General features: G+C 39.7%; 3 protein-coding genes across 3 annotated transcripts in view; 1 reads left to right on the top strand and 2 right to left on the bottom strand.

Annotated features, from left to right (window-relative positions):
* LOC138196005 (protocadherin Fat 3) overlaps nucleotides 1-8,565 on the bottom strand; it is a 67,130-nt gene extending 58,565 nt beyond the window's left edge. Inside the window, exons 1-4 of the mRNA XM_069145661.1 lie at nucleotides 8,491-8,565; nucleotides 4,652-7,510; nucleotides 4,418-4,552; nucleotides 3,915-4,116 (exon numbers count right to left, since the gene is read on the bottom strand). Of these exons, the coding sequence (XP_069001762.1) occupies nucleotides 3,915-4,116; nucleotides 4,418-4,552; nucleotides 4,652-7,510; nucleotides 8,491-8,565 (3,271 nt within the window). The remainder of the gene's footprint in view (nucleotides 1-3,914; nucleotides 4,117-4,417; nucleotides 4,553-4,651; nucleotides 7,511-8,490) is intronic.
* A 603-nt stretch (nucleotides 8,566-9,168) lies between these two features.
* On the top strand, nucleotides 9,169-19,219 carry chordc1b (cysteine and histidine-rich domain (CHORD) containing 1b). The gene is made up of 11 exons (XM_069146337.1): nucleotides 9,169-9,354; nucleotides 13,291-13,340; nucleotides 13,417-13,473; nucleotides 13,634-13,791; nucleotides 14,425-14,525; nucleotides 14,842-14,900; nucleotides 15,779-15,849; nucleotides 16,121-16,226; nucleotides 16,374-16,493; nucleotides 16,581-16,643; nucleotides 17,370-19,219. Exons 1-11 carry the CDS (start codon nucleotides 9,291-9,293, stop codon nucleotides 17,541-17,543), a joined length of 1,023 nt encoding a protein of 340 aa, XP_069002438.1. The 5' UTR covers nucleotides 9,169-9,290; the 3' UTR covers nucleotides 17,544-19,219.
* A 379-nt stretch (nucleotides 19,220-19,598) lies between these two features.
* On the bottom strand, nucleotides 19,599-23,530 carry LOC138196004 (tyrosinase-like). The gene is made up of 5 exons (XM_069145660.1): nucleotides 22,709-23,530; nucleotides 21,430-21,646; nucleotides 20,410-20,557; nucleotides 20,136-20,317; nucleotides 19,599-19,858 (listed from the first exon to the last, which is right to left on the bottom strand). Exons 1-5 carry the CDS (start codon nucleotides 23,528-23,530, stop codon nucleotides 19,599-19,601), a joined length of 1,629 nt encoding a protein of 542 aa, XP_069001761.1.
* Between the last annotated feature and the right edge of the window lie 1,963 nt (nucleotides 23,531-25,493).

Below are 25,493 nucleotides of genomic sequence, written 5' to 3'. Positions count from 1 at the left end.
GGGAAATTAACTTGACTATCTGTCATACAGTAGATGTCTACTGTTGCCTTACTTGGCCTTTCATTCAGCCACAAGCTCCACACGCCCAGGTACATGCATACAAATCAGAGAGGTGTGGTATGAAACTGTGTGTGTGTGTCAGATTATGATTAAGCAGCTGCCCAGGGCATGCACAATGCATAGTAAAAGTGTTTGCTGAAACACATCCTTGCCCTGTTGTCCTTGACCACGTCCTTTTCAAACCACATCTCATCTCTGTCAGATAGCTCGACAGAGACAAGGAAAACAGAGCTGGCTGTTTCAAAAGCTCTTTGAACTTTGAGACCAACAGGCACAATTCAGTGAATTTAATATAAATCTGACTTGACAGCATCCAATCCCACCATAAATAACACCCTTCAAAGAGTGAGCAAAAAATTGACACATCTTCTAATCTGGAAATTCACAGTACGGTTGGGTTTACATCCATCTGTCATGTCTCTTCGACTTCCCCATTCTTGAGAAACAGGTTATGTGATCCCACTATCTAATTAATAACACCAAATCAAATAATGATTCTCAAGATTGATAAAAAAAAATATTTACTAAATGTAACTAAAAAAAAGTCTGGCTGTGTGCCATGAAAGAAAACATGAAAAAAATGTAGTCCATTAATCTTTAATAAATGCAAAATGAGTACTTTTTAAAAGTGTTTGGCTGTAATTTAAAGAATACTTTATCCTGACTGTGACAAACCCTGGACCTTCCATGCCCGCTAATAGAGGAGCAGTGGCTTCTGACAGCTGTCCAATGAGAAATTGCCGGGCTTGCTTTCCCCCAAACCAATGACAGGAATACCAATTGTTGTTCAAAGTGCAGGAGAGCTGAGGATATAAGCCAGAGAAGATCCTACTTCTTTTCTGATAGATAGCCCCTGTAATTTCCACCCACATACGATTGAGTCATCTTAAGCATCTAAATTTCAAATGCGGGGAAAGGGGGTATTCATAAACGGCAGATATGATAGACAGTGGGGGTGTTGGGGAGCTACATATCAAAGAGACAATTTATAAACCCCAAGTTGGAGTGCGGGTGACGGGGTGAAGGGGTGAATAAGTTAAGACAGGCAAAATAAAATGGATTTCTCATTCTTTCTCTCACTCTCTGTCTCTTTCACTCTTTCTCACTGTCTGTCCCGCTCTCTCTTCACATACTTTGTGTTTTGGCAGTAAGAGCCACAGATTGACAAGCAGCCAGAGCAGAGTCACTCAACATGGCAGCTAAATGCATGGAGGGAGGACAGAGCAGTGCTACACTGTCCATGCCTGATAACACTAACTTCTACACTGAGATGAAATGAAAAACTTGACAAGTAAAAACTTGGTATATTCTCATGGTATCATTTCTGATACAAAAAGAAGGCATTGGCGATTCACATACTCATGATATTAGGAAAAAGAATAAAGAAAAAAACAAGTTAAAAAACTTCTCAAAATATCATACTGTATATATACACTATATATATATATATACAGTATAAAGGCCTGGGTGGAAGAAAGCAGTATATTCTTCTGACACTTTTTATGTACTCCAAACTCCCCCTGCATCCTCTTCCTTCCTCTCTTCGCTTCATTTCCACTCCCCTCTCCCCTCACTTTCTGCTCTAACAAGCAGTCTGATTTCCCCTGGAAAATCTGCACTCAATAAACGTTCTCACTGGCTGTGATGCTCCATGCTGAGGTTTTAATACTGACGTGAGTAACAGCTCCAAGTGCTATTACAGAAGCCTGTAGGGATCTGTACTGTACCACTGCTTTCATCAATGAACAAAGTATAGACAGCATGTAAATGTGTACATATACATATAGAAAAATTCTCTCTGACTGTCCATCTGTTTCTGTCTCAGCTGCAGTCAATATTAATTAGCCTAGTTAAATGTCAATACAGGCCCCCAGTGTAAGTCATGTACAGTAGGGACGAGTGTAACAAGAGGTGAGGAGAAAGGCCAGAAGAGAAACACTATATAAAATATCTCTAAAGGCTGAACCTAACCAAAGTACTTATTTTGTAGCCACTGGTCACTACCATTGGTAGTGACAATTGATTTTACAAGTGACTGCACTATAGACATATAGCTTGCTAGTGACAAACTGGGGTTTAAATAAACCTTTTTACTAGGCCCTTGTGGCAATTTTCAAAAATATTTGCATGTATATCGCCAATAAGCAATATGTAGAGTATTCATAAGGAGAAAGATTCACAACAAAAGCTATTTATGATTAGTCACAAGGTAGTCTCTAAGGTTTGCCTATTAGTGCTAATGCATTGTTTAATAATAATGTAGTACTTTTTGCTGATACTTAATTAGACAGTGATTAGTAGGTTTTCTTAAAATATGGAACACGTCATTTATGCAACATAATTAGGATTTTTATATTCTTGGATAATGACTTGCAGTGCTATAAGAGACGAGGTTCAAATGTAAATGTGGATGGTATCAAATGCAATATAAAAACAGCGATTACTTGAAAAGCTGTTTATTTATTTTAAGTAGCAACCAGAGGCAATAACATTTTCACATGGGAAGAAGAAAAGCAAACAGTTGCTCTAGTTACCAATTAATAAAACCAAATAAAACTGGATTAGAGATGTGATTATCACACAAGTGACTATAGATTATGAAAATATAAATAAAATACTTACAAAATAACTGATTACATCATAACTAGCACGTATTACATTGCTGTAATTTTGTTTGTTTTTTGTTAAAATTTCAGTGGGGTCTGTTAGCAGGCAGAACAGCGACATACTAAAGACTCCTTTTTTATAAACAATAAAACTTCTGCCATGAGCCTTAAAAATTCCCACAATTCTTACCTCAACTTTCTTATGCACAATACAGGACCTGGCAGTGCATTAACATCAGTGGTATAGATATAATTCACTAGAAATTATTATGCAGGAAGGAGAGAATAAGCGACTGATTTCAGTGCTTCGAATTTGAGATATTTCAGCACCATGGATAGAGACACAGAGAGCTATTAGGATTGAAAGGTTCAGCATCAGATTGAGGAAAAGTAACAGTTCTCATTCAAACCTGTGCCAGTTCCCTTGTAAATTTCACTGATGGCAAGGTTATGGGAGGGTCTCATACTTAAGCAAATATCTCTGTACAAGTCCTGTTTCCTTGATGGAAATATGGCAAATGGCAAGACATTGTCCATGTATTTATGCTGTTGTATTACAGGTTTAACATTTTGTGAAATTCATCTTTTTTTTGGAGCAGCCTGTATATTTTCTGCATTTCCTTAGCAATGTCTATCGAGTCTACTAATATTACTTTACTGGAATAAATCTTTCTCAATTATGCTAATTCCTAATTTTCTAATAATGTTGACAGTTAAAGATTGACATCTAAGTTGCATACATATAGTTTTCCTTTCATTCATATGACCTATGATGAACTAATATGAATTGTCTTATTTTCATAATGGGCATTGGATTCATTTCATCATCTCATGGCATCTTGTGTGGATCAACATGTATTCTGCTTCAGTTTTGACACCTCAGGGTAGTTAGAGAACGCGTGCTTATTTTGGGTCAGTCCTCCTTAAATAAGTCACAGTGAGTTCTCCATACTTTGAAAGCATGGGGTTGCTGTGCAGGAGAGCCTTGATCAATGTTATCCGGCAGCGCTGGATCAGTTGTACTGAGCGGCCCGAGGCCGTGCCAGTGTAGCTGCCACGCTGCCCTCATTACAGTAATGATCTCCCAGTACACAGCTCCCACGTGAGGCCCCATCAACACACTAACTGTGACCATACCTCACACTTTCTTCACCTCTCTCCCTCTAAAATGCATATGCACATTGACTCAAATAAACGCTATTGAATTTACACCTTACATAAAAAGCTTTAAAATGAATCATGTCACACCTGTATCTTCGTCAATGGTGAAAGTGCCCAGTCCACTGCCTCCTCGGATAGAGTACCTCAATACACCGTCTCGTCCCTTGTCATCGTCCTTAGCACTGGCTGTCAGGACACTTGTTCCTGCACGAGAATTCTCCTTCACTGAGCCTCTCATAGCAAAGTCAGCGAAGTAGGGTGCATACAAATTCTCATTGACATCCACCACCTGAGGATATAGAATGGTTCACTTTAATTTTGACAGAGATGTGTAGTTTCTGCAGTATGGAATTATGATCACCAGCCACTCACATCCACATGATAAAAATCATTCTGTGGCTGGTAAAATTGTTTTTCGTAAATGGATAATTTAGCTTCTCAGAGGGGGGAATTAAAGCTAACACATGAAGACATTTTTATATTATCACATCCTATCAATAATTAGACTTTTGATAATTAACTGTATGTAAATGTATGATTAAAATTTGTTCTGATCCAAATTTGTCCGTGTGTGTGTGTGTCTTACGCACCTCTACCTCCACAAAGGTCTGGCTATACAGGCTGGGTATTCCTCTGTCCTCAGCAAGTAACGTCAGGTTGAAAAACTGTTGTTTCTCAAAGTCCAACTCCTTCCTAATCCTCAATACCCCACTCTTAGCATTGATCTGTACAAAGAATGACATCATAACCAATCCCATGCATCATAAACTGACAATAAAAAGATATGGGACAGTATAGAAAATGCAAACTGTGACATCCCCTACCTCAAAAGTGCCATTGAAGTCATTAATCAAGGAGTATCGGACTTGTCCACCAGGTCCGATGTCTGGATCCTGTGCCTGCACCCACGTAATCACAGCCCCTGGCGGGAGGTCCTCAAGTACTCGAGCACTATAGATGCTCGGGATGAAAGCTGGAGGGCAATCATTCACATCCTCCAGTATTATACTTAGAGTAGTCACAGACGATCTTCGAGTGCCTCTTTCAGCTTTGTCTCTCACTTCAATTTTCAAGGTGAACATTGGGGATGTTTCTCTGTCCAGATGGCTGGCGACAAATACACTTCCTGTTTCACTGTCGATACCAAACTGAGGGACATTGGTCAGTATTACGTAGGAGAGCTGTCCATTTGGACCTGTATCTCTGTCAAATGCAGTAATGGTAATAACATCTATTCCAATTGCGGAGCTTTCTGAGACAAGGACAGAGAAGCTGTCCTCATAAAACTGGGGGTCATTATCATTTGCATCCTCAATAATGACAGTCAGTATTCTCCAATTGGACATCTGAGGTATACCCTGATCATAGATGGTGATATTAAGGAAGTAGCGATCCAATCGCTCACGGTCAAGTGGCTCCAATACAGTTATCAGCCCATTCTCCATGTTGATATTGAAGCAGTTTTCTTTGTTACCATCAGAAATGGAAAAGAGGACACGACCATTGAAGCCTGTGTCAGCGTCTTGCGCTCGCACCTGAAATACACTGGCACCAACGGCAAGGTCCTCTCTCACTAGAATGCTTGTAGGTAAGGCCTCAAACTGTGGAGCCTGTCTGTTGATAGAGAAAAGGTCTGTATATTTTTCATCTGGTCTTGGTCTAGCCAATGCAGAGGCTTTTGCCAGCATTTTTTCTGCCAACAGCTGGGCTACCCTGGTCTCCTTGCAGTTGAATCCCCTGGATGGCATCCTCCCCCTCACCACTGATACATTCACAAATGTAGGATCAGAGTACAATGCTCCATCTGTTGCAATTACTTTTAGGTTGAATATCCCACTTCGTAAGCTATCCACTGCTAATGATCGTTTTAATGACAAGGCCCCAGAGTCTTGACTTAAGTAAAAAAAGTCAAACTCATTCCCAGACACTATCTTGTACTCCACCATTCCCAGCTCATCTATGTCTACAGCTGACAAAGTGACAATCGTCTGGTTCACGGGGAAATCTCGGCTTATCATGCCTCTGCAAGAAACCTTCTCAAAAAGAGGCCAGTTGTCATTGATATTAACCACACGAATTGTGATATTGACCTCACTCTCCCTTCTGTAGGGTGAACCCCAGTCAGAGGCCCGCACTGCAAAAGTATAGATATCATCTGATGACTCAAAGTCCAGATCTCTTGTGATCCTCACCTCCCCTGTATCCTGGTCTATGGCAAATGGGAGAGACTCCTCACCACTGATTGTGTGAGTTACATACCCATTCTCTCCTTTATCATCATCCTCAGCAGACACCACAAGAACAACAGTGCCTATAGGTAAACTCTCGTTGATTGCAATATCATAGGATGGCCTCTTGAACACTGGAAGGTTGTCATTAGCATCTTCTATGGTAATTTGGACCCCTGCTCGCTGCTGACTGATACTGTCAAATACTTCCATCACCATGAAATCTTGTGATATCCTTGTCAGTTGCCTTGTGGTCATAATAACTCCAGTCAAAGGGTTTATATCAAAGTACATTGGATCTGAGAGGCTGCTGAAGCTGTAATTGACACTTAGAGGAGCTGGGGAGATTTTCACCACCTCTACAACAGTGCCAGGGGGAGCGATTTCACTCAGCTTCACTACATAAACATCTTTCTCGAAATTCACCAACACTGGGTCTGGCTTTGTAACCAACAACTGAACAACTTGAGTATTAGAAAACCTAGGAGGTATACCTCTGTCTTTAGCCTGGAAAGTTAAGTTGCAGCCATAAGGGAATGTGTCCCAATTAACCAATTCAGATGTTTTAACCCTGTACTGATTCCCAAAAGACAATCGATCAACCACAAACAATTCAAAGGGGTCACCCTCAATGATGGTCACCCACTCTATATCACCTGATAACCCATCGTCTTTGTCGTCCACAGTCAGAATGACATATACTGGATCCTTGTCTGCCCAGGAAGGAACAACAGCGACGGCACTGAGAACAGGAGCAAATTCATTAATCTGCTTCACATTTATGACTAGTCGAGCGGTGCTACTGATGCCATTGTTCCCATAGAGTTTCATCCCTCTGTCCACCACCTGTACCTCCAGCTCAAATCGGTCTTGTTTGTCCATCCTGGGTTGACCCGTCAGGGTGATGACCCCACTGGTCGGATGGACAGCAAAGAGTTCTGTCCTGTTCTTGAAGAAGTAGTAGAACTCCCCGTTAGAGCCCACGTCAGCATCTGTGGCTGTTACACGTCCTAGGCTGGCCCCCACGAGGGCACTCTCAGAGACAACAAATGAATAGGAGGTTGGTGAAAAGAGAGGCCGGAGGTCATTTGTATCCAGGACCTTGATATAAACAGTGGCTAAAGCCTCTAGGCGTCCTTGGGCAGATGCTTTAATTGTTAGAGTGTAATTGTCTTGTACCTCCCGATTCAATATGGCACCACTTCCTCCATTTGTGCATATGCGGATGAAACTAAAATCTCCCATTACAAAGTCCTCAGCTTGGAAGATGCCTTCGCTGTCTCCAGACTCAATGGAATATTTTATGTCTAAAGACCTTGGTGGTCCAAGAATGATGCCCATTTTGACCTCACTTGTGGTATAGGTTCGTGCAGCAGAGTTCTCGAAGATGGAAGCATTATAGGCAGGCTGGGTGAACAGCAGCAGGCGTTGTGCAGCTCTAGGTTCAGGCAGGAACTGGGCATAGGTTGAGGGGAAACAGAAGAAAAAAATAAAATGGAAAAGAAGAAATAAGCTGGGTAGAGGAAGCATATTTCCCCACCGGTTAGGCTCCATCATTATTCCATCCAGTCAGCCTATTTGGAAAGAATGACAAAGAAAACCACATCTGGATTCAGTTGGTGAGGATTTGTTAGAGACATGTATTCTGCAAGATAAAAATCGGATGGGAACTCTGGGAAAAAAGTTGCAAAGACATTTCAGGGGTACTGATTATCACAGGCAGTTGATAGCATATTCAATGATGTGCTACCAGTTTGCATTCAAACACTGAATACTGCACCCAAAGGGCTCTGAAGCACAGATTGGCATGTCTTTAAACATTCCACATCACAAAACAGCACTCTTACACAGTTGCAGTGAAACATATCATGTCATGCGGATAAAACAACAGGGATCAGAAACAATCACCGTTAATATAAATCCTAAAACTAGTGCCTAAAAGACACATCTAGGGCTGTGATATTTTCACAAGGGATCATGTAAAAAATATTTCATGCTCTGAAAAACCTCAATGGGCACTGGGAAATATTAGGCTACATTTTATTTTATTTTATTTTTTTTTTTTTTAATTAGATGTATTATATAGTTTTTGAAACAGCAAATTTTCAAAATTATCGTCAGGTCAACTCCAACGCAAAGCCAAAGTTGAAACCGACTTAATAGCTGCCAAAGGACAGTACAGGAAAATGATCAAACAAAAACAAAAATAATCTTTTGATTACAAATGCTTTAAAATATGGGCTGCTGTATGCATCACATAGGCTACATCCCATGCATTATACAGCAGCCTGTCCCTGATCAAGATTCAACTTCAACAGAAACTAAGATAACTCCTGATCATTATTTTGAGATTCTCTCGACTGGACCGATGTTATCAGCATCAAAAATGTTGTCAGATTTCACTGACTCAAATCAAATATTCCCCACTGAGAGACTGTCCCGGGAGATCCTGGGGTGCACTTATCGTCTCCCATGTTGATGCAGATCCAGTGAAGCTCGCCTTCGTGCATAATCCACGAGTTTATTTGTCGCTACAGTCTGTCGCTTGACTGACAATATAGTATGGATTAGCACAGACTTCACTCACACATTGCAAAGTGTCCTACCTTTAGACGAAACCGCTGTAATTAATGAAAGTATATCCATTCCAATTTTCTCGCCGACAATGATTTAAAAAAAAAAATATATATACAAAAAAAAAAAAAAAAAATAGGCAAAATGCAAAAAAAACAGTCGATGGTGATGCGTGAAAAAGAAAAGTCATTTGTACATCTCTCGACAAGCAGTTGTCTACTAGGCTGCAGCCATCCTCGTAAAACTAAATGCCCCAGTTTCATGCACCTGACTACTGTAACCCCGGGTGCAGTCGGCTTTTAACGGCTTTATCCGCAGTAGTTAACACAAAACTGACGTTAACAGCAGTTAAAGTGGTCGTTTGCCGGAAGGTTGGTTAAAGGTGATACAGAGAATATGTCGCTTAACGCAAGTTTAAAAGCGGCCAGCATCAGTTGTCGCTTGTGTGGGACCACGGTGCGCGCACAGGATGGAGGCGGCGGGCACGCTCCGATCTTTGCCGAGTGGAGCCGACGACATCCGGAAGTGTGGCCAGCGCAATGTACGGAACACTTTCGGGAAACGGCTGCGGCTCCTGTGTCTCACACACACACACGAGCTTTTTTTTTTTAATGGTTTGTTAGAAATCTGGTCACCGTTTCGACTTGTTCCGGCCGCCACCATGTCTGTTTTGTGTTATAACAAGGGATGCGGACAGCGATTTGATCCGGAAAATAACCCAGACGGTGAGTAGTGGCTTTAGTGAACTATCGCCGTCTCCTGCGCGTCGCCAGACGTATTAGCAAGCTAACCCTCTGATCATCTGGAAAGTTCCGCAGCGACCGGGCCCGGTGGACCCGCGTAGCTAACCTGATGTTAACTGGCTGGTCCCGACACAGTTTATTCTGTCACACTGCTGCAGCTTGTTTAACCCTGGCAGCTAACAAACACGTGGGCCTCCTGTGAGCTGACGCTATCGCGGTGTTAGCATGTTGAGCTCCTGTTAGCAGGGTTAGAAGGTAACGCCGGACTTCCCGGGACCATTGTTTGGACAGGGCACAAGATATGCGGTTTAAAGTTCCCCCCAAAAAATACTGTCGTTTCGCGCTTTTGTCACAAGTAAACTTATCTACGGTCAATTTCCCTTACGGACACAACGTTATTGTGAAAACGGTTAAATCACCTTTTTTTTTTTTTTTAACAATTCAAAACACGGCAAAGTCCCGATTAAACAGGAAGTCCCCTGTGGTTCAACTCTCTCACAGGAATAACCCACGTGTGTTATGTACTTCGTCCAGCAGCCAACTACAGTACATCACGACATCCACGTCCAGCAGGCTGGTTATTAAGTGGTTTACATCTCCACTCATTTGGTTCATTTTTCCAACAGCTCCCCGTGCAATGGATGCCCAGTCAAGAGATGTAAGCCCAATTAAAGGCACCAGTGGTATCACGAAGCACTTGTTATGTTAAAAAATAATAATCACCACAGCCCCGACACTACAATAACGTACAACCTACAGTGCACCACAACTCGAGACAACATATTCAAGGAGACGAAACGGGTGCGGGCGACTCTGAATGCTATAAAATACTGAAGTATGTTGTAAATGGAGAAAACACGATCAAACCTTTGACACGTCTTGTGTTGCCTGTACATAGCCTGGTATTACCAGATGCAAATTCAGCTTGTGAATTGATAAAAGAGTCTGGTTCTGCTCCATTGGAGATTGTTTACAGTTGTGATATCTTAATGGGCGTAGACATCTGGTTCATTTTTTTTTAAACTATTAGAGAATACCCTTTACCTAATTGCCGTTGACCACCATATGGCATATGATGCCAGCTGAAACTCATCAAGCTGCAAACAATATTGTAAACGACGTCCTGAATATGAGCAGAATGCTATGCCATTTTGGTAAATGAGCATTGCAGACTCTTTAATTAATTCCTTGATATCTCCTAGCACTTTTACCACCTCATCTAATGCTGTCACCGCCACCATTGTTGAAACTGCATTTACAAACAAATGGCTTGACTTCAACTCCATTACATGTAGGCACCCCCTCTGGTTGTTCATTAGTTTGCCCTTCACGGTGGCTGAGCAAACCTTCATGCGAACAAGGTTTCCAAACTACAATCACAGCGAACGCTGAATCTATGAGCAATAGATGGGCAGAGCCAGGCTAGTAAATACAGAAAACACTACCAAATACTGAAGCGTATACAGCAACGCAGCAACCAGCACAGACTACAACGGAAATTATGTCGGGGGATAATAAAAAAGTGATAAACATGACGGCATGCTTGTTGTTGATAAAACTGTTGAAGATGTGTTACGTTACTTAGTTGTTGTTTTTTTTTTTTCTGTTTGCAAATGCATTATTAGATTTAAGGGTTTCACTGCACCACACTTTCAGGCCTAATGTACAAACACCCCTATGTTGCCATAGAGAGTTTGTAATTACAAACCTCATTTATGGCATGTCTACCCTTCAGCACTCGGAGATGCAAAATCTGAGATGCGTAAGAAATGGAAAGAAGATGTATTCGTCATAATCCTTTTCCCTACAGCCAGAAGGGCTTATGCCTGAGGAAAGTATACTTTGAACCCACACTGTCTGCTACCAGCAGTTAGACATTGATTTGTGAAAGTGAGAGCAGCATTTGAGAAATGTAGACATGATATGGTTACATAGCATATTCCTTTTAAAAATAGTGACTTAATCCTTAATTTAATGTGACAAAAATTGCCATGAAACACCACCACAAACGGTTTTATTTTGTCCATTACCTCTTCTCCTATTTTTGACTAATATGTCCTCAAGAAATACAAAAGATGCCGTGGTTGTCTCGGTCTTTCCAAGTTGGCAGTCAGTTTTTGGTGTAAATCATCCTGTTTTTACTTGTGAAATGTTCAATCTAGGATTATGAATTGTCCACACAAGTAGAGATTAACATTAAAAAAAAATGAAATTATAAATTTATTGTGTTTATGAAATGTACATTTAAAGTAACCAAGTGAAACCCCTATAAAGTTGTCTAAGTAGATCATTTTGATAGTACATTTCCTTATTTGATATTATAATAATGAATTTGTCAAAGAGACCATTGTTTGTTAAGCCACTGATTTAAATATAATGAAACTTTCAAAGTAGTATTGTTGTCCTCAGGCCATGAGTCCCTCATTTCCTTTCTTTAAATTTGTTCTCCTCTGTCGTCAAGTAATCCAACTCTGTATTATCAGATAGATACTCAAAGCAGGAGTCCGGTCTCATTTACATTTTAATAGGATGCCTCTTTTTCATAACAGTAGAGTGAATTATTAGTATTACTTTTAAGGGTGTCTAAGAGGTGTATCCAAGGCAGTAGCACAGAAGAGGCACGGGTCGGGCTGTACTGTGAGGAAAATGTTTGATTTATGGTGTATGGCAACACATCCCTTTCTGCTCTCCAATGTGATTTGTGTTTTAGGCTAGCTCTGAACACTTGACAAAATATATTCAGTACTTTTTATTTATGGTTCATCAAACTCTGATGCAAACTCAAGTATATCATGAATCCCGTGGGTTTGAAATTATATTCATATCAATTTTCATACGCCGTGTCATTTTCAAATATGCTTTTTGTTTTCGACTTCGCTTCCATTTGTAAAACTTTTTTTCTTTGGACAAAAGCAGAGTTTAGTAAATATTTCCTATTAATTCACCAAAAATCAAGCTAAAGATGTATTCATGTATTTTGTGTGCTGTAAATTTACAAGCTCGGATTTGATCACTTCTGAGAAGACAGTGGAAGTTTTTTTCAAAATATTCTTTTTCTCAAGTGCCGTTGAAAAACACAACCATTTTATATTACCCAAGTGAAATTCTGTTTATTCTTCGTGTCTTTGGTTCGCCAAGTCTTTGGTCTTTTTTAGTTGTATCCAATTATTGTCTTTCGCTGTCTCTCTGTTAGTTTTGTTGCTCTGAAGATGCTCTGAAAAGGATTGTCCAACTCTTTATTACATACTATGATGTCATTACAATTAACTATTAAACTGTCCTCAACGAGAGAGAAATTAGTTAGTTTTATGTGTGGTATAATCCTTAAATTTTACAGTCATATATCTATACTTGTCAAGTCCTAATCCTTGACAATACGCCTTAAAACTTTGCATGTACCTGTGCATATTTTGATAAACACTGTTAGTGACAGACTTGACCCCAAACAGCCATCAAATGATCCTAGAAATATTACACTTACCTGCAATAACAAACCAGTGTCACTTTTTGCTCTCCCATGTCTAAAATGACATCATCCTACTTTGTTGTCTCCTCGCTGTCCAACCATAAGCACCTTAGTCTGCAGCAAGTCATTTTGACGGGGAACGCGGGAAGTCAGCATTTGACACCGCTGACCCAAATCTTTTGAGCGATGAAAGGAGAGGCAAGTGCGGACAAGAAATCACTGATGTTGTGCTGCTTTTACAAGAAAGGGATGGCACCGATTCTCACGGTTAAAAGTGACTGATAGAGCCCTTAAACATTCACAAACTACCATCCTAAAACTATACTCAGGACTTGTATACTTGGAGAAAAAAATATGTAGTATTATATGAGAATGGTGACTGTTTACCCATTTTTGTAATTTTTTTTTTTTTTTTTTTTTTTTTTTAACAAAAATGCATTTTATTTTGACAGATGGTTGCACCTATCATCCAGGAGTCCCAGTATTCCACGATGCCTTGAAGGTAAAATGCCTGAAAATGCACGGCCAGGATTTTGTCCTGTTATCTGGTCAAAGTTAACGTCTCTAACTTCCTTCAGGGATGGTCCTGCTGCAAGAGAAGAACTACTGACTTCTCAGACTTCCTCAGCATTGTTGTGAGTTTTTCTATTTTAATCATATTTTTTTCCTCACTCTCCACGGTCATGTCTTCATTGTCTATTGTTTCCATAGATATTGACTGCCACTTTGCTGTGAACATATTGGCCCGAATGCTTATTGTTTGTGACTCCAACATAGTGATTTTTCTCCTCACAGGGCTGTACAAAAGGTCCCCACAACAATGAAAAGCCCCCTGAGCCAGTGAAACCAGATGGGACATCATCGGGAGAAAAGAAAGACTTAGACCAAAAAACAAAGTTTAATGAGTACATCATTTCTGCACCAAAACCTCAGGAGGCGATACGCAGACCGAGGTTGACCACATTTTTTTTTTATAATGTAATTGATACCAAAGAAATATCCGAAGCCCTGATTTTTTTTTTTTGTGTGCAGTATGCCTTTATAAGTATAGCAGAACTGATTTTGGAGTTGCAAAATGTTTATCTTGTACTCAAAATCTATGTTGTCAAAACATGACATCAGCTTTGTTTTTTCACGCTATATTTAATGGATTTTTTTTTTTTTTTTTTTTTTTTTAAGTGCTAAGAGTAAGAAAAATACGCTTTCTTCTGAGTGCATCCACAGGGATTCCAAATTAATACTGTAAGCTTTTAGATCCATGGACTATATCGTGTTCTGAGTTCGTGAACTATCAAATGTATGAACGGTTAGTATTCTCTGGTCTTTTAACCTTTTAACCGTACCTATCCGGTACGTTCCACCGGAGTTCAAAGGAAAGTGTGCTGGCACCGGATGAAGCAATTACCAGTGGATTGTAAAACTCCCTTCACATGGCTTTCAGGCTGGCTTTGCACAAGAGACCTAATTCTGAATGGAAGTTGCCAATCATTTATTTCTTAAAGGACAAATTGTTTTAACACATGAAAAGCATGTCTTCTTAGCCTTTATCATGGGTTCATTCCTAATATGTTTGTTATTGTTTGCAGAGCTGATGAGCCAATGGTCAGATTCCAGCACAAAATCTCTGCTTCTCTGAAGCAGGCTCTGGAGAAACTGAAGCTATCTGAAAATGTTGCCGATCTTAAAGGTGAGAGCAGAACGTCTCCTGTTTCTCCCCTTTACTCTTTCTTGTTTTTCTCATGTTGGTAATCTTCATTTTAGAAAAGCATCCATCCTGTGCATGTTATAGTAGACAGGGAGGTCATGTTGACAGTAGAACGAAGAAATGGATGGCCACTGGGAATTTGCCGTCACCCACCTGTGTCATTCACATCCTGGCATTTGAGTTTAAGCTGACAGGCAGAGGGCAACACATTTTAACTGTTTTTTTTTGTTGTTGTTTGTTTTTTTTAAACACTCTTCGTGGTTATAAATTCTTCGTCTATTTCTGTCTGTCTTTCTAGAGGAAGATGGCGATGAGATCAAAGTTGGAACACCCTGTAAAAACGGAGGATGTACCAAAGTACGTGAATTTATCACTGTATAACAGAAATACTCTGAAATAAATTGTTTGGCTTTGAATTGAGTAAAAAAAAAGAAAAAAAAATCTCTTATCATTATCAAACCTCTGGAGTTTTGGCCAAATTTTGAATTGTAACCAAATTTTGAGGTCAAATGTGGTTCATATAGTTAAACAAAATCTAAAAAAAATATCAACATATGTCGTTAAATAAAAACAACAACAAATGATGATCCGAGCTTAAATAACATAAAATAAGATCCCAACTGAACTGCACACTTTGGGTAAGGGGAAATAAATAATTTCCCTCCACCTCCACATGTTCTCTGAGACGCATGGAAGTTGTTGTTTTTTGCTCAAGCTAATCTGGCCTGTCAGAGCAGAAACCCCAAGATTAGAACATAAATTGTGAGGAGAATTTACATTGACGTGTTTGGTAGAGGCTCGGAGTGGGACTTTAATGATTTACATAATTGTACTTCAACTGATTTGATTGAAAGCCGTAAGACATTCTCTCAAGGGCGGCCTGCTTTTAGTTTATTAATCTGTTGGGGCCTAAATTGCTACTTTCTTGGTCTTTTAACAGGGAATTAGTTATTTTTCCTGACAATGATACTTTGAACTCTACCGTTGCAATTATATTCAAAAATTGACTTTAGACTTTAATAAGCAGTTAATTCGAGGCATTGATTCATGTGCATTCCTTCATCTGCAAAAAGATGAAAGTGTCAGACGTAGGTGTTCAAATTGGGGTTTCTTTAACTATTAATGAAAAGTTGTAATTGTTGAGGACAAGCTAGTAGCCATACGTGTTCCTTAATTGCATTATTTGTAATGACCTGTTTCAGTCTTTTGAACGTCACTTTTGTTGTTATCTTCAGAGTTTTGATGGACCTGCAAGTGATTCTGATGTGTGCTCATACCACTCTGGATTTCCCATCTTCCATGAAGGGTTGGTGTCATTGACAATTTTAGTATCTTATTATGTAAAGAAGTTTAAATTCAAACTTAAAAGTCCTTACTTTTCCACCCGTGTGTTTCACTGTATTGACATGAAAATAGTAGATATTTTATTTAGTGCCAAGCTGTAAAAGAATCAGGAGAAAGAAGCATTAGTACTTTCCTGTTATTCTTCCTGTTAGTCTTGTTTACTTGTTCTCTTGAGTGACAAGTTATTGACTGCTAAAAATCCAGTGGGTGTTGTGTTTTTCCTGCCTCTCCAGGATGAAATACTGGAGCTGCTGCAAGAGGAAAACTTCAGACTTTAACACCTTCCTCTCTCAAGAGGGCTGTACCAAGGGAACACATCTATGGAGGAAAAAAGATGAGGTAGGTGTGCCGGCTTGACAGCAAATGATCATTTTATGTGTGAAAGTGAGTATCAAAGAGCGTAAGCTGCAACTCCATCTAGTGGTGTTTGGTGAACACAGCGGCGACAATGCTGAACACTTGTGGTTTTAAAAAATGTTCTCGCAGGATAAGAAGGTGGTACCGTGTCGGTTCGACTGGCACCAAACCGGCACACAGGTCATCATTTCTATCTACGCCAAGAATGGCATTCCGGAGCTCAGCTATGTGGACGCCAACAGCACCATGGTGAGGGATACTAACTATAGGCCGTCAGGATAAGTTTTGTGTTTTGTTCTTCTCAATCTAATGTTGTTTTTCTCTTTTCTTCTTCAGCTCAACATCCACGTTATATTTGAGGGAGAGAAGGAATTTGAGCAGAAAATCAGCTTGTGGGGAGTAAGTAGTCTCAATCTCATTCTGATGCTCAATGCCCATTTGAATGAACAGTATATAATTTTTTTTGTTCTGCATTCAAGATACCACACAGTATAAGTTGCATTAACTTTCATGAATCATAATATACGTTTTATCATTGGATGTGCTACTGATCTACACCAGAAACCTTTGTATTGGTGATTCAGTCGTCCTTTCTGCCCGTCTATAAACCATTACTTAATACGAACTTTGAACTGTTAGGGCTGGGTACAGAACTTTGATACTTTAATGGCACCAACTGAACTGCTTCCATACTTCTTCTTTCAAGAAATACCATGTCATTTGGTACCAAATTTAGATGCCATTGTAACATCATAGCTACTCAATGTCAAAGCAAGATGGATGTATAGAAATATCCCCGGGAATGCCCAGAATGTTTTGTCAATTAATGGCTACAAATAACTTAATATACGAAGGCTCTACTTGGGCAGCCTGCAAACATCACTTAGCTTACTGTTAATCTTACAGTAAAATGCCTTATTTCAATTCTTTTTAAACAAATCTTGACTGGAGACTCCTCTGTGTGGAGCCAGCCAGCTAACGTCCACTGACAGAGTTGATATAGGTCTCATTGGTTATATTTTTATCAGAGCAGACATTTTTGCTTTGAAAACAAGGTGTGTAGATCAACATTTTTACCACCGGTTTGTTAAGCCACTCATTTGTCACCTCTTCCATTCCTCGTAGGTGATAGATGTGAGTAAAAGTATGGTGAACATGATGGCAGCCAAGATCGAGGTCGTCATGAAGAAGTCCGAGCCGATGACCTGGGCTCGGCTGGACCTTCCTCCCCCTGTCAGCCCTCCCAAGGAGAGCGAGAAGAAAAAAGAAGATTCTGATAGCGAGGATGAAGATGAATGATGAGGATTTCAAATAGACACGGTGTGTATTTTTAGCTGAATCAATTTTTGAAATCAATTCTTTAAAGAACTGCCTCTTCTGCTGTTATGGAACTTTGGCCTTTACTCCTCTACATTACAGTTTTTGCTCCTGTCCTCCCATACTTTTTGAACCTTTTATTAGTCATCTTGTAGGTTGGAATGCTAAAGAATCTTCAAGTATTTTTTACAACACTTTTTCCACAATGGCAAAAGGAGCAACACTGACATTTTGTCCTACACATCGATATTACAAAATGCTTTACATATGAGCAGATTTCAGTATCAGTTCAGTTCAATGTTTTTATATGTATGGCACCAAAATGACATAAGTCACCTCAGGGCTCTGTACCTAGTAGCGCCAAGAGAGAAACTCGACAAATCCTCTTTAGTCCACTTTAAATCGAGTCAGGTGACAACTCTCCTGATACGAGTTAGGTGTGACCATGCGTAATCTCCGACCCATGTTGACCGCCAACATCAAGTCGTCTTAACGGGCCACAGCTGTGACCGTCTTTCATCATGTCAGCGATATCTGATAAAAGATCATTCCACCTGTACATTTTAATTTGTCTCATAGTTGGGACATTTAAAATGCTGCACTTCCAAATCTGTATAGTTGGGTTTTTTTTCCATTCCATCCTTTGGGTTCATAAATAATAATAATAATAATTTAAAAAAAAAAAGCAATGTCATGCCGTCCAGTATCACATCAGACTAAGTACTGTCTTTATAGATTTATTCCCATTTATAAGAGTTGGAAATTTACATCACTAAATTGTTCATAGAGTTATCCTGAATAAATGGTGTGTTAAGAGATCAAATATTTCCTTGGGACTCGTCAAATTAAATGTTTGGCAGAACTATACCACTTTTTTCACTGTTTAAATTGTAGACTTGTTTTTTTACATCATTATTCCTGTGTATATTTTGTACAAGTTTTGCTTTCAAATACTGTATTTATCTTCTTATTTCTTGTCAAAACAACATAATGTGGTTTTAATAAGAATGTATTGTAATATCTGAGAATGCCAATTGAATACAACGTATTTTGAGCAAAGTACTGCATTATAAACAATGTTATGCTAGACAGCATGTATCAAGGCTTAGAATGTATGGCGTCTATTTGGCTGAATGAGTCAGGAAGGAAGAGTAAAATTGTTAGGGAACCAATTTATCTTACCAAAAAAATAAACTTTGGTGTTGAAATTTTAAAACTGGGGTGATGTGTGTCTATGGGATGGCGCAGTGAATTTAAATACAGACATACACACCAAACAGATTTTTGTTTTAATGTCTGACTTTTTCAAACATAGGCACTTTTATGAAATACAAGGCTTCTCCTGCATGAAAGTTAGTGAGATCTTTTTAAGTGAAGATTTTGAGCTACATTAACTTTGGGGTTTGCGATGACATTTACAAATGACATTTTCAAAAATGTATTTTAACTATTGCATAACTTTAAGGTTAGAATATTGACGCTGTTGAGATCTTCTCAGATCTTTGGTTCAAAGCAGACACTGTTTTTTTTCTCTCTTTCCGAAAACACGTCTCGCATCACAAACATAAATCAATTCAAATATTAATCAAAATGTGGTTCAGTCAACTCCCACGTGAAGATAATGGAAAATAAAGTGCCCCAAGGCTTCTGTAAATGTATCTCAACAGTTGGAGTTTATTACCCTGAATTACAGTCAGATACATGTTGGATCATTTCTGAATGAATGAATGACTTACGCAACACACTGCAGAACCTGATTTTCAGCTAAAACTATATGAACCCCAGAGAATAAATGTGAAAAGTCATTTGAAACATGATCGAAACCATAAATATTGCTCAGACCATGTCTGAAATGATCTGAAGGGCATAATTTGACAAGAAAAATGTGGAAGGAATGCGTTTTATTACAATTCAAATATATTGGTATTGACTGAGATTATAGACTCGTTACAATTATTGAATATAATGTATAATTCACAATGCTTTGTATAGATGTGTGCACTACTAGACAGGCTGTGCCTTTACATAGTTTACTAACTATGTGCTGTAGTTACGTTGGTTGGTTTCCCCTGTGCCATTGCTATGGATAAGTGGCTGTCTTTCTGGAAGAACAAACAAGTCTTTCCACCTCTGTCCCTGCAGCCAAGACAACCCTCCAAAGTGGTGTTTAACAGTTAGGACAGCAGCAACTATGGCTATTGTCACAATCCCCCCACAAAACCCTGCAAGTAGCAGCGAGGGCCACACATTCTCCAACTCCTCCAGGTAAGGACGCATGGATTCTGCTAGCATCTGGTCTGAAAAGAAGATTAATAGAGATGATCACAGCAAAGTAGGCAAAATGTTTAATAAGGAGAAATCAAACATAGAATCTAAATTTGCGTGGGCAGATAAATGTTACTTTTACAGTCGGGGGGGGGGGGGGATTATTTTTAACTAGTTCCTTTGTTCCCTTATAAATTGGATGGGGTTATTTCTCAAGGGGAGGAAAAAAGTTTCGCTTAAATAATGGAACATGGTAATTGATTTCCTCAAATATAAATGAAGAGAAGACCCATTCAGAGGGGCACTTACTGCCATCTAACAGGTTGGAGAAGTCGTATCCCAGGTCCTTGCTAGTTATGAAGAAATCTCTGTTCCTGTGAAGGGGCAGGAACGGCACCATGTGGTGTTCGCTGTTGTGCCCTATAGGAGCATTAGAATGCGGATACTCGACTGGGGTGGCTCCATGCCTCCTGAGCCACTGCTCAAAAAGACTTTTATAGAGAAAGAAATTAAAACAAAGTACCGTTAAGTGAAAAGTGTATAAATGTAATCAGTTTATTAAATGTGTCTGACTGCATCTCACCTGTCAACATAAGAGTGGTGAAGAAAAAATATGGGGTCATTTGCAGAAGCCTGCACTGAGGACAGGGTTCCATTCATGAACACATGTAGTGAAGCATGCATGCCCATGTGAGTCTGGTTTCCTATCCCAGTTGTAGGGTCCCCAAATCCTGCAAGATGGAAAGCTCTCAGAATTGACAAAAAATGGCAGCATGTTAGAGAACCAAAAGTTGTTGTAAAATTACATATTGTCACCCAAAATCCAAACAGATGAGGGTTGGGTTTCTTTTTACAAGAAAACCCCAGATAGTTACCCTATATCTCATTAACAGTGTGACAAAAATTTACTATTTTTTTTTTTCTACGATTGAGGTATTTTTTTCATCCAAAATGGTAGCAGTAGTGAATTTTTGAATTTAACCTGTCAAAAAGGCAAGCATTGTATCAAATACTCCCTATATAGCCTTACTACAGTGGACTATCTTTCTTTTTAGGAAGTATGAGATATGTGAATATGTTCAGAACTGACGGAGGTATCCTTGGAAACCATCATGAAAGAGATAGCTCTTTATTTGGACAGCTCTGTGTTGATATTCAACCTGCTGTTAATACAAAATAGATGCTTAGCTATGTGGCATTTAGCCTTCCAACAGTAGTTGGATTCATGCACAAGCTGTAATCCTGAAGCCAACTCTGAAATTAATGCATACTCACATAGTAACTATATATTTGCTGAGACTCAGTAGATAATCTAGTGCACATTAGTCGTAAAGTATATATCAACATTGAACAATCACATTTTTTTTAAATATTTTTTGAGTATGTGTACCCCTCAGTTTCTCACAATTTCACTTTCACTGCATACAAAGTCAATTTAAAGGCCACAAATTTAGGTGTAAATAACAAACAGGGTACAGAGCAGGTCCACACATTGCTGTTACATTACAGTCAAGACAGAGCAGTGTGTGTGTGTGTGTGTGTGTGTGTGTGTGTGTGTGTGTGTGTGTGTGTGTGTGCGCGCGCTTATCAGGGCTTATCAGACCTTCCAGAGTGTTCCTGAAGCTCATGTTTGAAGTGCGGTCCGTTGTACCGGTGTCATATTCTCGCAGACTGAGAGTGAACTCCACATCTGCTGAAGTTGGTAGTCGTTCAACCACATTGCGATTTTGTTTTCCAGGATTACGACGCAATTGGCCTTCTGCCGTAGCATCACATAGCACACCTCTGTCATTGTACTCCGCAATCTTGGAGCACATGACCTGTCGATAAGCAAAGATACACAGTACAGAGCAAGAAAGTGTCAAGCATAGATTCCAGCAATAAAGTGAACACCAAACATTTGACCGTTATTGTGAGAAAACTTATTTTCTCTAAATGAATTACAGTAAGTTTGAAAATATTCGTGCAATTCAGAATACTTAAAATCTCAGACCAGAAACTAACTGTGAAAGCATTGTTACAATCCATTTTTACTAAAGTGCATGTGCAAGTGTCCTTGTAATTTTTATCCATTCGGTTGTTTAAAATTAAACCACACGGTGTATGAGTTGACACTGCATTTACCCCATAGAATACCCAATGCCCCGATTTATTTAAGTGAAAAAAATGTCTGAATGTGTTAATTCCATAGAGCACATTTTAAGGCTGTATCCTCCAATATTTTACCTGAAAAATAATTATACACTCAGGAAAAATATAAATGCAGAATGTTTGTTTTTGCTCCCATTTTTCACGAGTTGAAGTAAGAGGTCTAAGGCTTCTTCGGCGCATACAAAATGTTTTTTTCTCTCAAGGTCTGTTCTGAAAAAAATTGTAAAAAGCAGTGTGAGGGAGCACTTAATTTTTGCCAAGATGTTCCATTCACCTGAAAGGCATTAAGAGTCTGAGCATGGTTTTCGTAGGTGTGCCTTGAACTGCAATTAAAGGCAACTCTAAAATGTGCTGTTTTATCAACGAATACATTGCACAAATGTTGAGAGAGTGTACAATTGGCATGTTGACTGTGCAAATGCCCACCAGAGCTGATTTGAATGTTCATTTACTACCATACGTGGCCTCAAACCCGCAGACCATGTGATATGTAAAAATGCATATCTTTGGCAATATGGGGATTTTTTTTTTTTCAAAGATAAAACCTGTGAACAAAATTTGAAATAAATAAATTGTATGTGTGCATAGAATAAGTCTTAGAACATAAAAAAAAAAAAAAAAAGAAGAGCAAACACTGAAGTGCTTTGTTAATGTTTGTGGAGTGCATACATTTAAGCTACTGGAGGGAGGAAGTAAAGTAAACAAAAAAAGTAAGGTGTGTATGTGTTTACCCTCCAAGAAGAGAAGACAGAGCCCGGGCTGAGAAAAGTGGGATCCCGGGGGCTCCGGCCTCCCATCAGGTCGTCGGTGCACACGTCACAACCTTTAGCATCCCTCCAGTCCCAATAGGGGAGGGTGAAATTCATGTCTCCGGTCAGCTTCCTGATCTCATGCTCCCAGTGCAGTAAGTAAACGCGGTGCCACGGAAGAAACCCAGGGCCCCAGTGGGCAAAGTCCACATCGGTCCACACATTCCCCGGCCCGCCAAGCAACGCGCTCCGGGATACATAATAATGTATCCACACAAACAAATCATAGACAGACACATTGGCAAACAATGGCTTTGAGCCGTTCTCCATCTCTTTGTAGGTTCCCGTGGCGACAACATAGTCCCTGCTGACTGACTGCTTGGCTAAGTTCACGTAAGATACAAATCGGATTTTCTCATCCCTGGTCAGGTGAAATACGTTCCTCCTCAGTAACTCTCTTTTCTCATTACATTTCACCCCAAAGTAGCCAAATTTACAGTCCGCACAGTTGAATCCCATGAAGTTCCATGCACACTGGCAAGTCCGGTTGTAGAAAACCAAGGGCCATCCCTCCCGGTCGTCTACCCCGGAGAAGGGGTACTGCGGCCCGTGGCTATGATTCGAGACCCGGACGTCCTGACAGAAGCCCCGGCCCGAGCTGGCCCCACAGGGGGAGCCGTCCCCTTCCCAAGGGGGGCAGCACTCCTTGATGCGCAGGGCCTCCTGGGTTACGCACTGACGGGGGAACTGTTGATAGCTGGGTACAAAATATAACAAAAAACTAATGATTTCCAATGGCCTCATCACAGCAAGCTTTTACTGTGAAGACAGCAAGGAGTCACTGAGATATGGGCCAACAATGACTAAGTGAGATGTGATAAATTCTCGATTTAAATTCCTCACCCCCCTTACACCACCTCCTTTGTTCATGCAGTCACATGCTTAAGCTGACTTTATTGAGTGGGGTAATTAGTCTGAAAGCACACATCTCAAAGTCGCAGCCATACCCCTTCCAGATTAGAATAATTCTAACGAAAATGTATTCAGAAAATGGGAATGGTAATATTTCTGATTCTGCTTTTTACAGCCCTAATTAAAATGTAATATAATTAGGACTACAAAATCATGTAAGGATGTATCTAAAAATGTATAGTTTATATCACACAAAAACAAAAAGCCCTTAAAGGCCCATAGGCTACATGACAAGAAATGTACGGGCCCCATAAGTAGCCTACTGTGATTTTACAGTGATTTTCTGCTTCAGATTCTGTCTGCTTGATTATAGTCAAAGAAATGAGCATGAGACATGTGATATCTCTCTCTCTCTTTCTCGCTCTTTTTCTCTCTCTCACACACACACTCACACACACACACACACACACACACACACACACACACACACACACACACACACACACAACTGTTTTTCTTGCCATTATGGGATGAAAATCACCATGGCATTACTAGGACCACAGAAAGAGACATGAGCACAAGAAGGAAATATACAACACTATACTTCCATATGTGTAGGTCCATATGTGAACAATAACTATCGACAATAAATAATTATCCATCTTGTCCCTCCTTGTGAGATGAGACAATTGTGGTTGACCACAAATTAACTTCAAGTTAATACTGTATTTACACACTGTAGTCAGGTATATACTAAAAGTATAGTCCCCTGTCAGAATCAGACACTTTCAATTTCTTTAATCAAAGTGCGTATGTGAAAAGCATTTTTTTAATTACATATGTGACTAAAACTGCTATTCAGTAAAGTGTAACCAGCTTGGGTCCAAAAAAAAAAAATCCCATTAGTGTAATTATTCATTTTGGATTTTGTGGTCATATGACCACTAATATCTTATGTAATAATGTACAATACAAGCCACAGCATGAACCTGAGACAAAGGGCTTACTGATGAAGAATGCATTTCCAGAGGCAATGGCTTGCTTTATTGTGCTTCCTCAGAAGAAAACTTTGATGGTATCATTCTGCTGTCTCACATGGCTCTCTTCCTTCGAGAATGCAACCACTGTGCACCCTAACATTTAACTTTTAGCCTGTTAATGGAACATGTGATGTTCATGGGGCGAGAACATTTAGTCCATGACAGCAAATGAGTCCCCACCAGAGGGCACCATACGGCTATAACAAATATTTTACAGTACACTAGGCCTACCTTCTTCCTCTGTCTCCCTAGGCAACAAAGAAACCACAAGATTTCACTCATATTCATTTATTTGGTGCCCCATGGAGTCATTCTGACCTATGGCAAGAGAGGGAAGATTTGCAGTTGAAGTACATCGAATGAATCATTTAGTCTCTTTTTTTGTGGACACAATGATTTTCCATCCAGCTCAATTGCAACTAGATGAGAAATTTAATAAAAAGATGTGAAATATCAAGCTGAGTATATAAAGCATTATTTAAGACGTCAAGCTTTGAATGAGGGTTAAATCCACCTCACACTCAGGGAGTTCAGCCACAAAACAAATCCATTCATGCCAAATCAAAACCAGTTTAATAAGCAATGCCTTTTTGTAATGAACACCAATGTTGTTGCTTTAATATCATTCATTTAGAATCCTTTATTTTCTTTGTTATACATTTTGTTTCAGTTTTTCATGCGTCTGAATGACTTGCCTCACTGAGCTTTCCACAGTAGCACCCACTTAGTCACTGTTGATGCTCCATGCTTTCCACTGCTATGGAAGAAGACGAGGAGGATGAGGAGGAGGAGGAGTAGGCAGAGGAGAAAGAGGG

This window comes from Embiotoca jacksoni, unplaced genomic scaffold, assembly GCF_022577435.1.
Source record: "Embiotoca jacksoni isolate LCO1_2020_lvr unplaced genomic scaffold, fEmbJac1.0.p SCAF_13, whole genome shotgun sequence".
NCBI classification, from domain to species: Eukaryota; Metazoa; Chordata; class Actinopteri; family Embiotocidae; genus Embiotoca; species Embiotoca jacksoni.
This window is presented reverse-complemented; position numbering and strand designations above follow the sequence as displayed.

Coding starts and splice junctions, on each gene's coding strand:
- chordc1b (XM_069146337.1), top strand. CDS start 9,291: ATGTCTGTTTTGTGTTATAACAAGGGATGCGGACAGCGATTTGATCCG. Junction 15,850..16,120: donor TTTCCCATCTTCCATGAAGG/GTTGGTGTCATT, acceptor CTGCCTCTCCAG/GATGAAATACTGGAGCTGCT. Junction 16,494..16,580: donor TGGACGCCAACAGCACCATG/GTGAGGGATACT, acceptor TTTCTTCTTCAG/CTCAACATCCACGTTATATT.
- LOC138196004 (XM_069145660.1), bottom strand. CDS start 23,530: ATGAGGCCATTGGAAATCATTAGTTTTTTGTTATATTTTGTACCCAGC. Junction 20,558..21,429: donor CTTCAGGAACACTCTGGAAG/GTCTGATAAGCC, acceptor TCCATCTTGCAG/GATTTGGGGACCCTACAACT. Junction 20,318..20,409: donor CACCACTCTTATGTTGACAG/GTGAGATGCAGT, acceptor TCTCTATAAAAG/TCTTTTTGAGCAGTGGCTCA.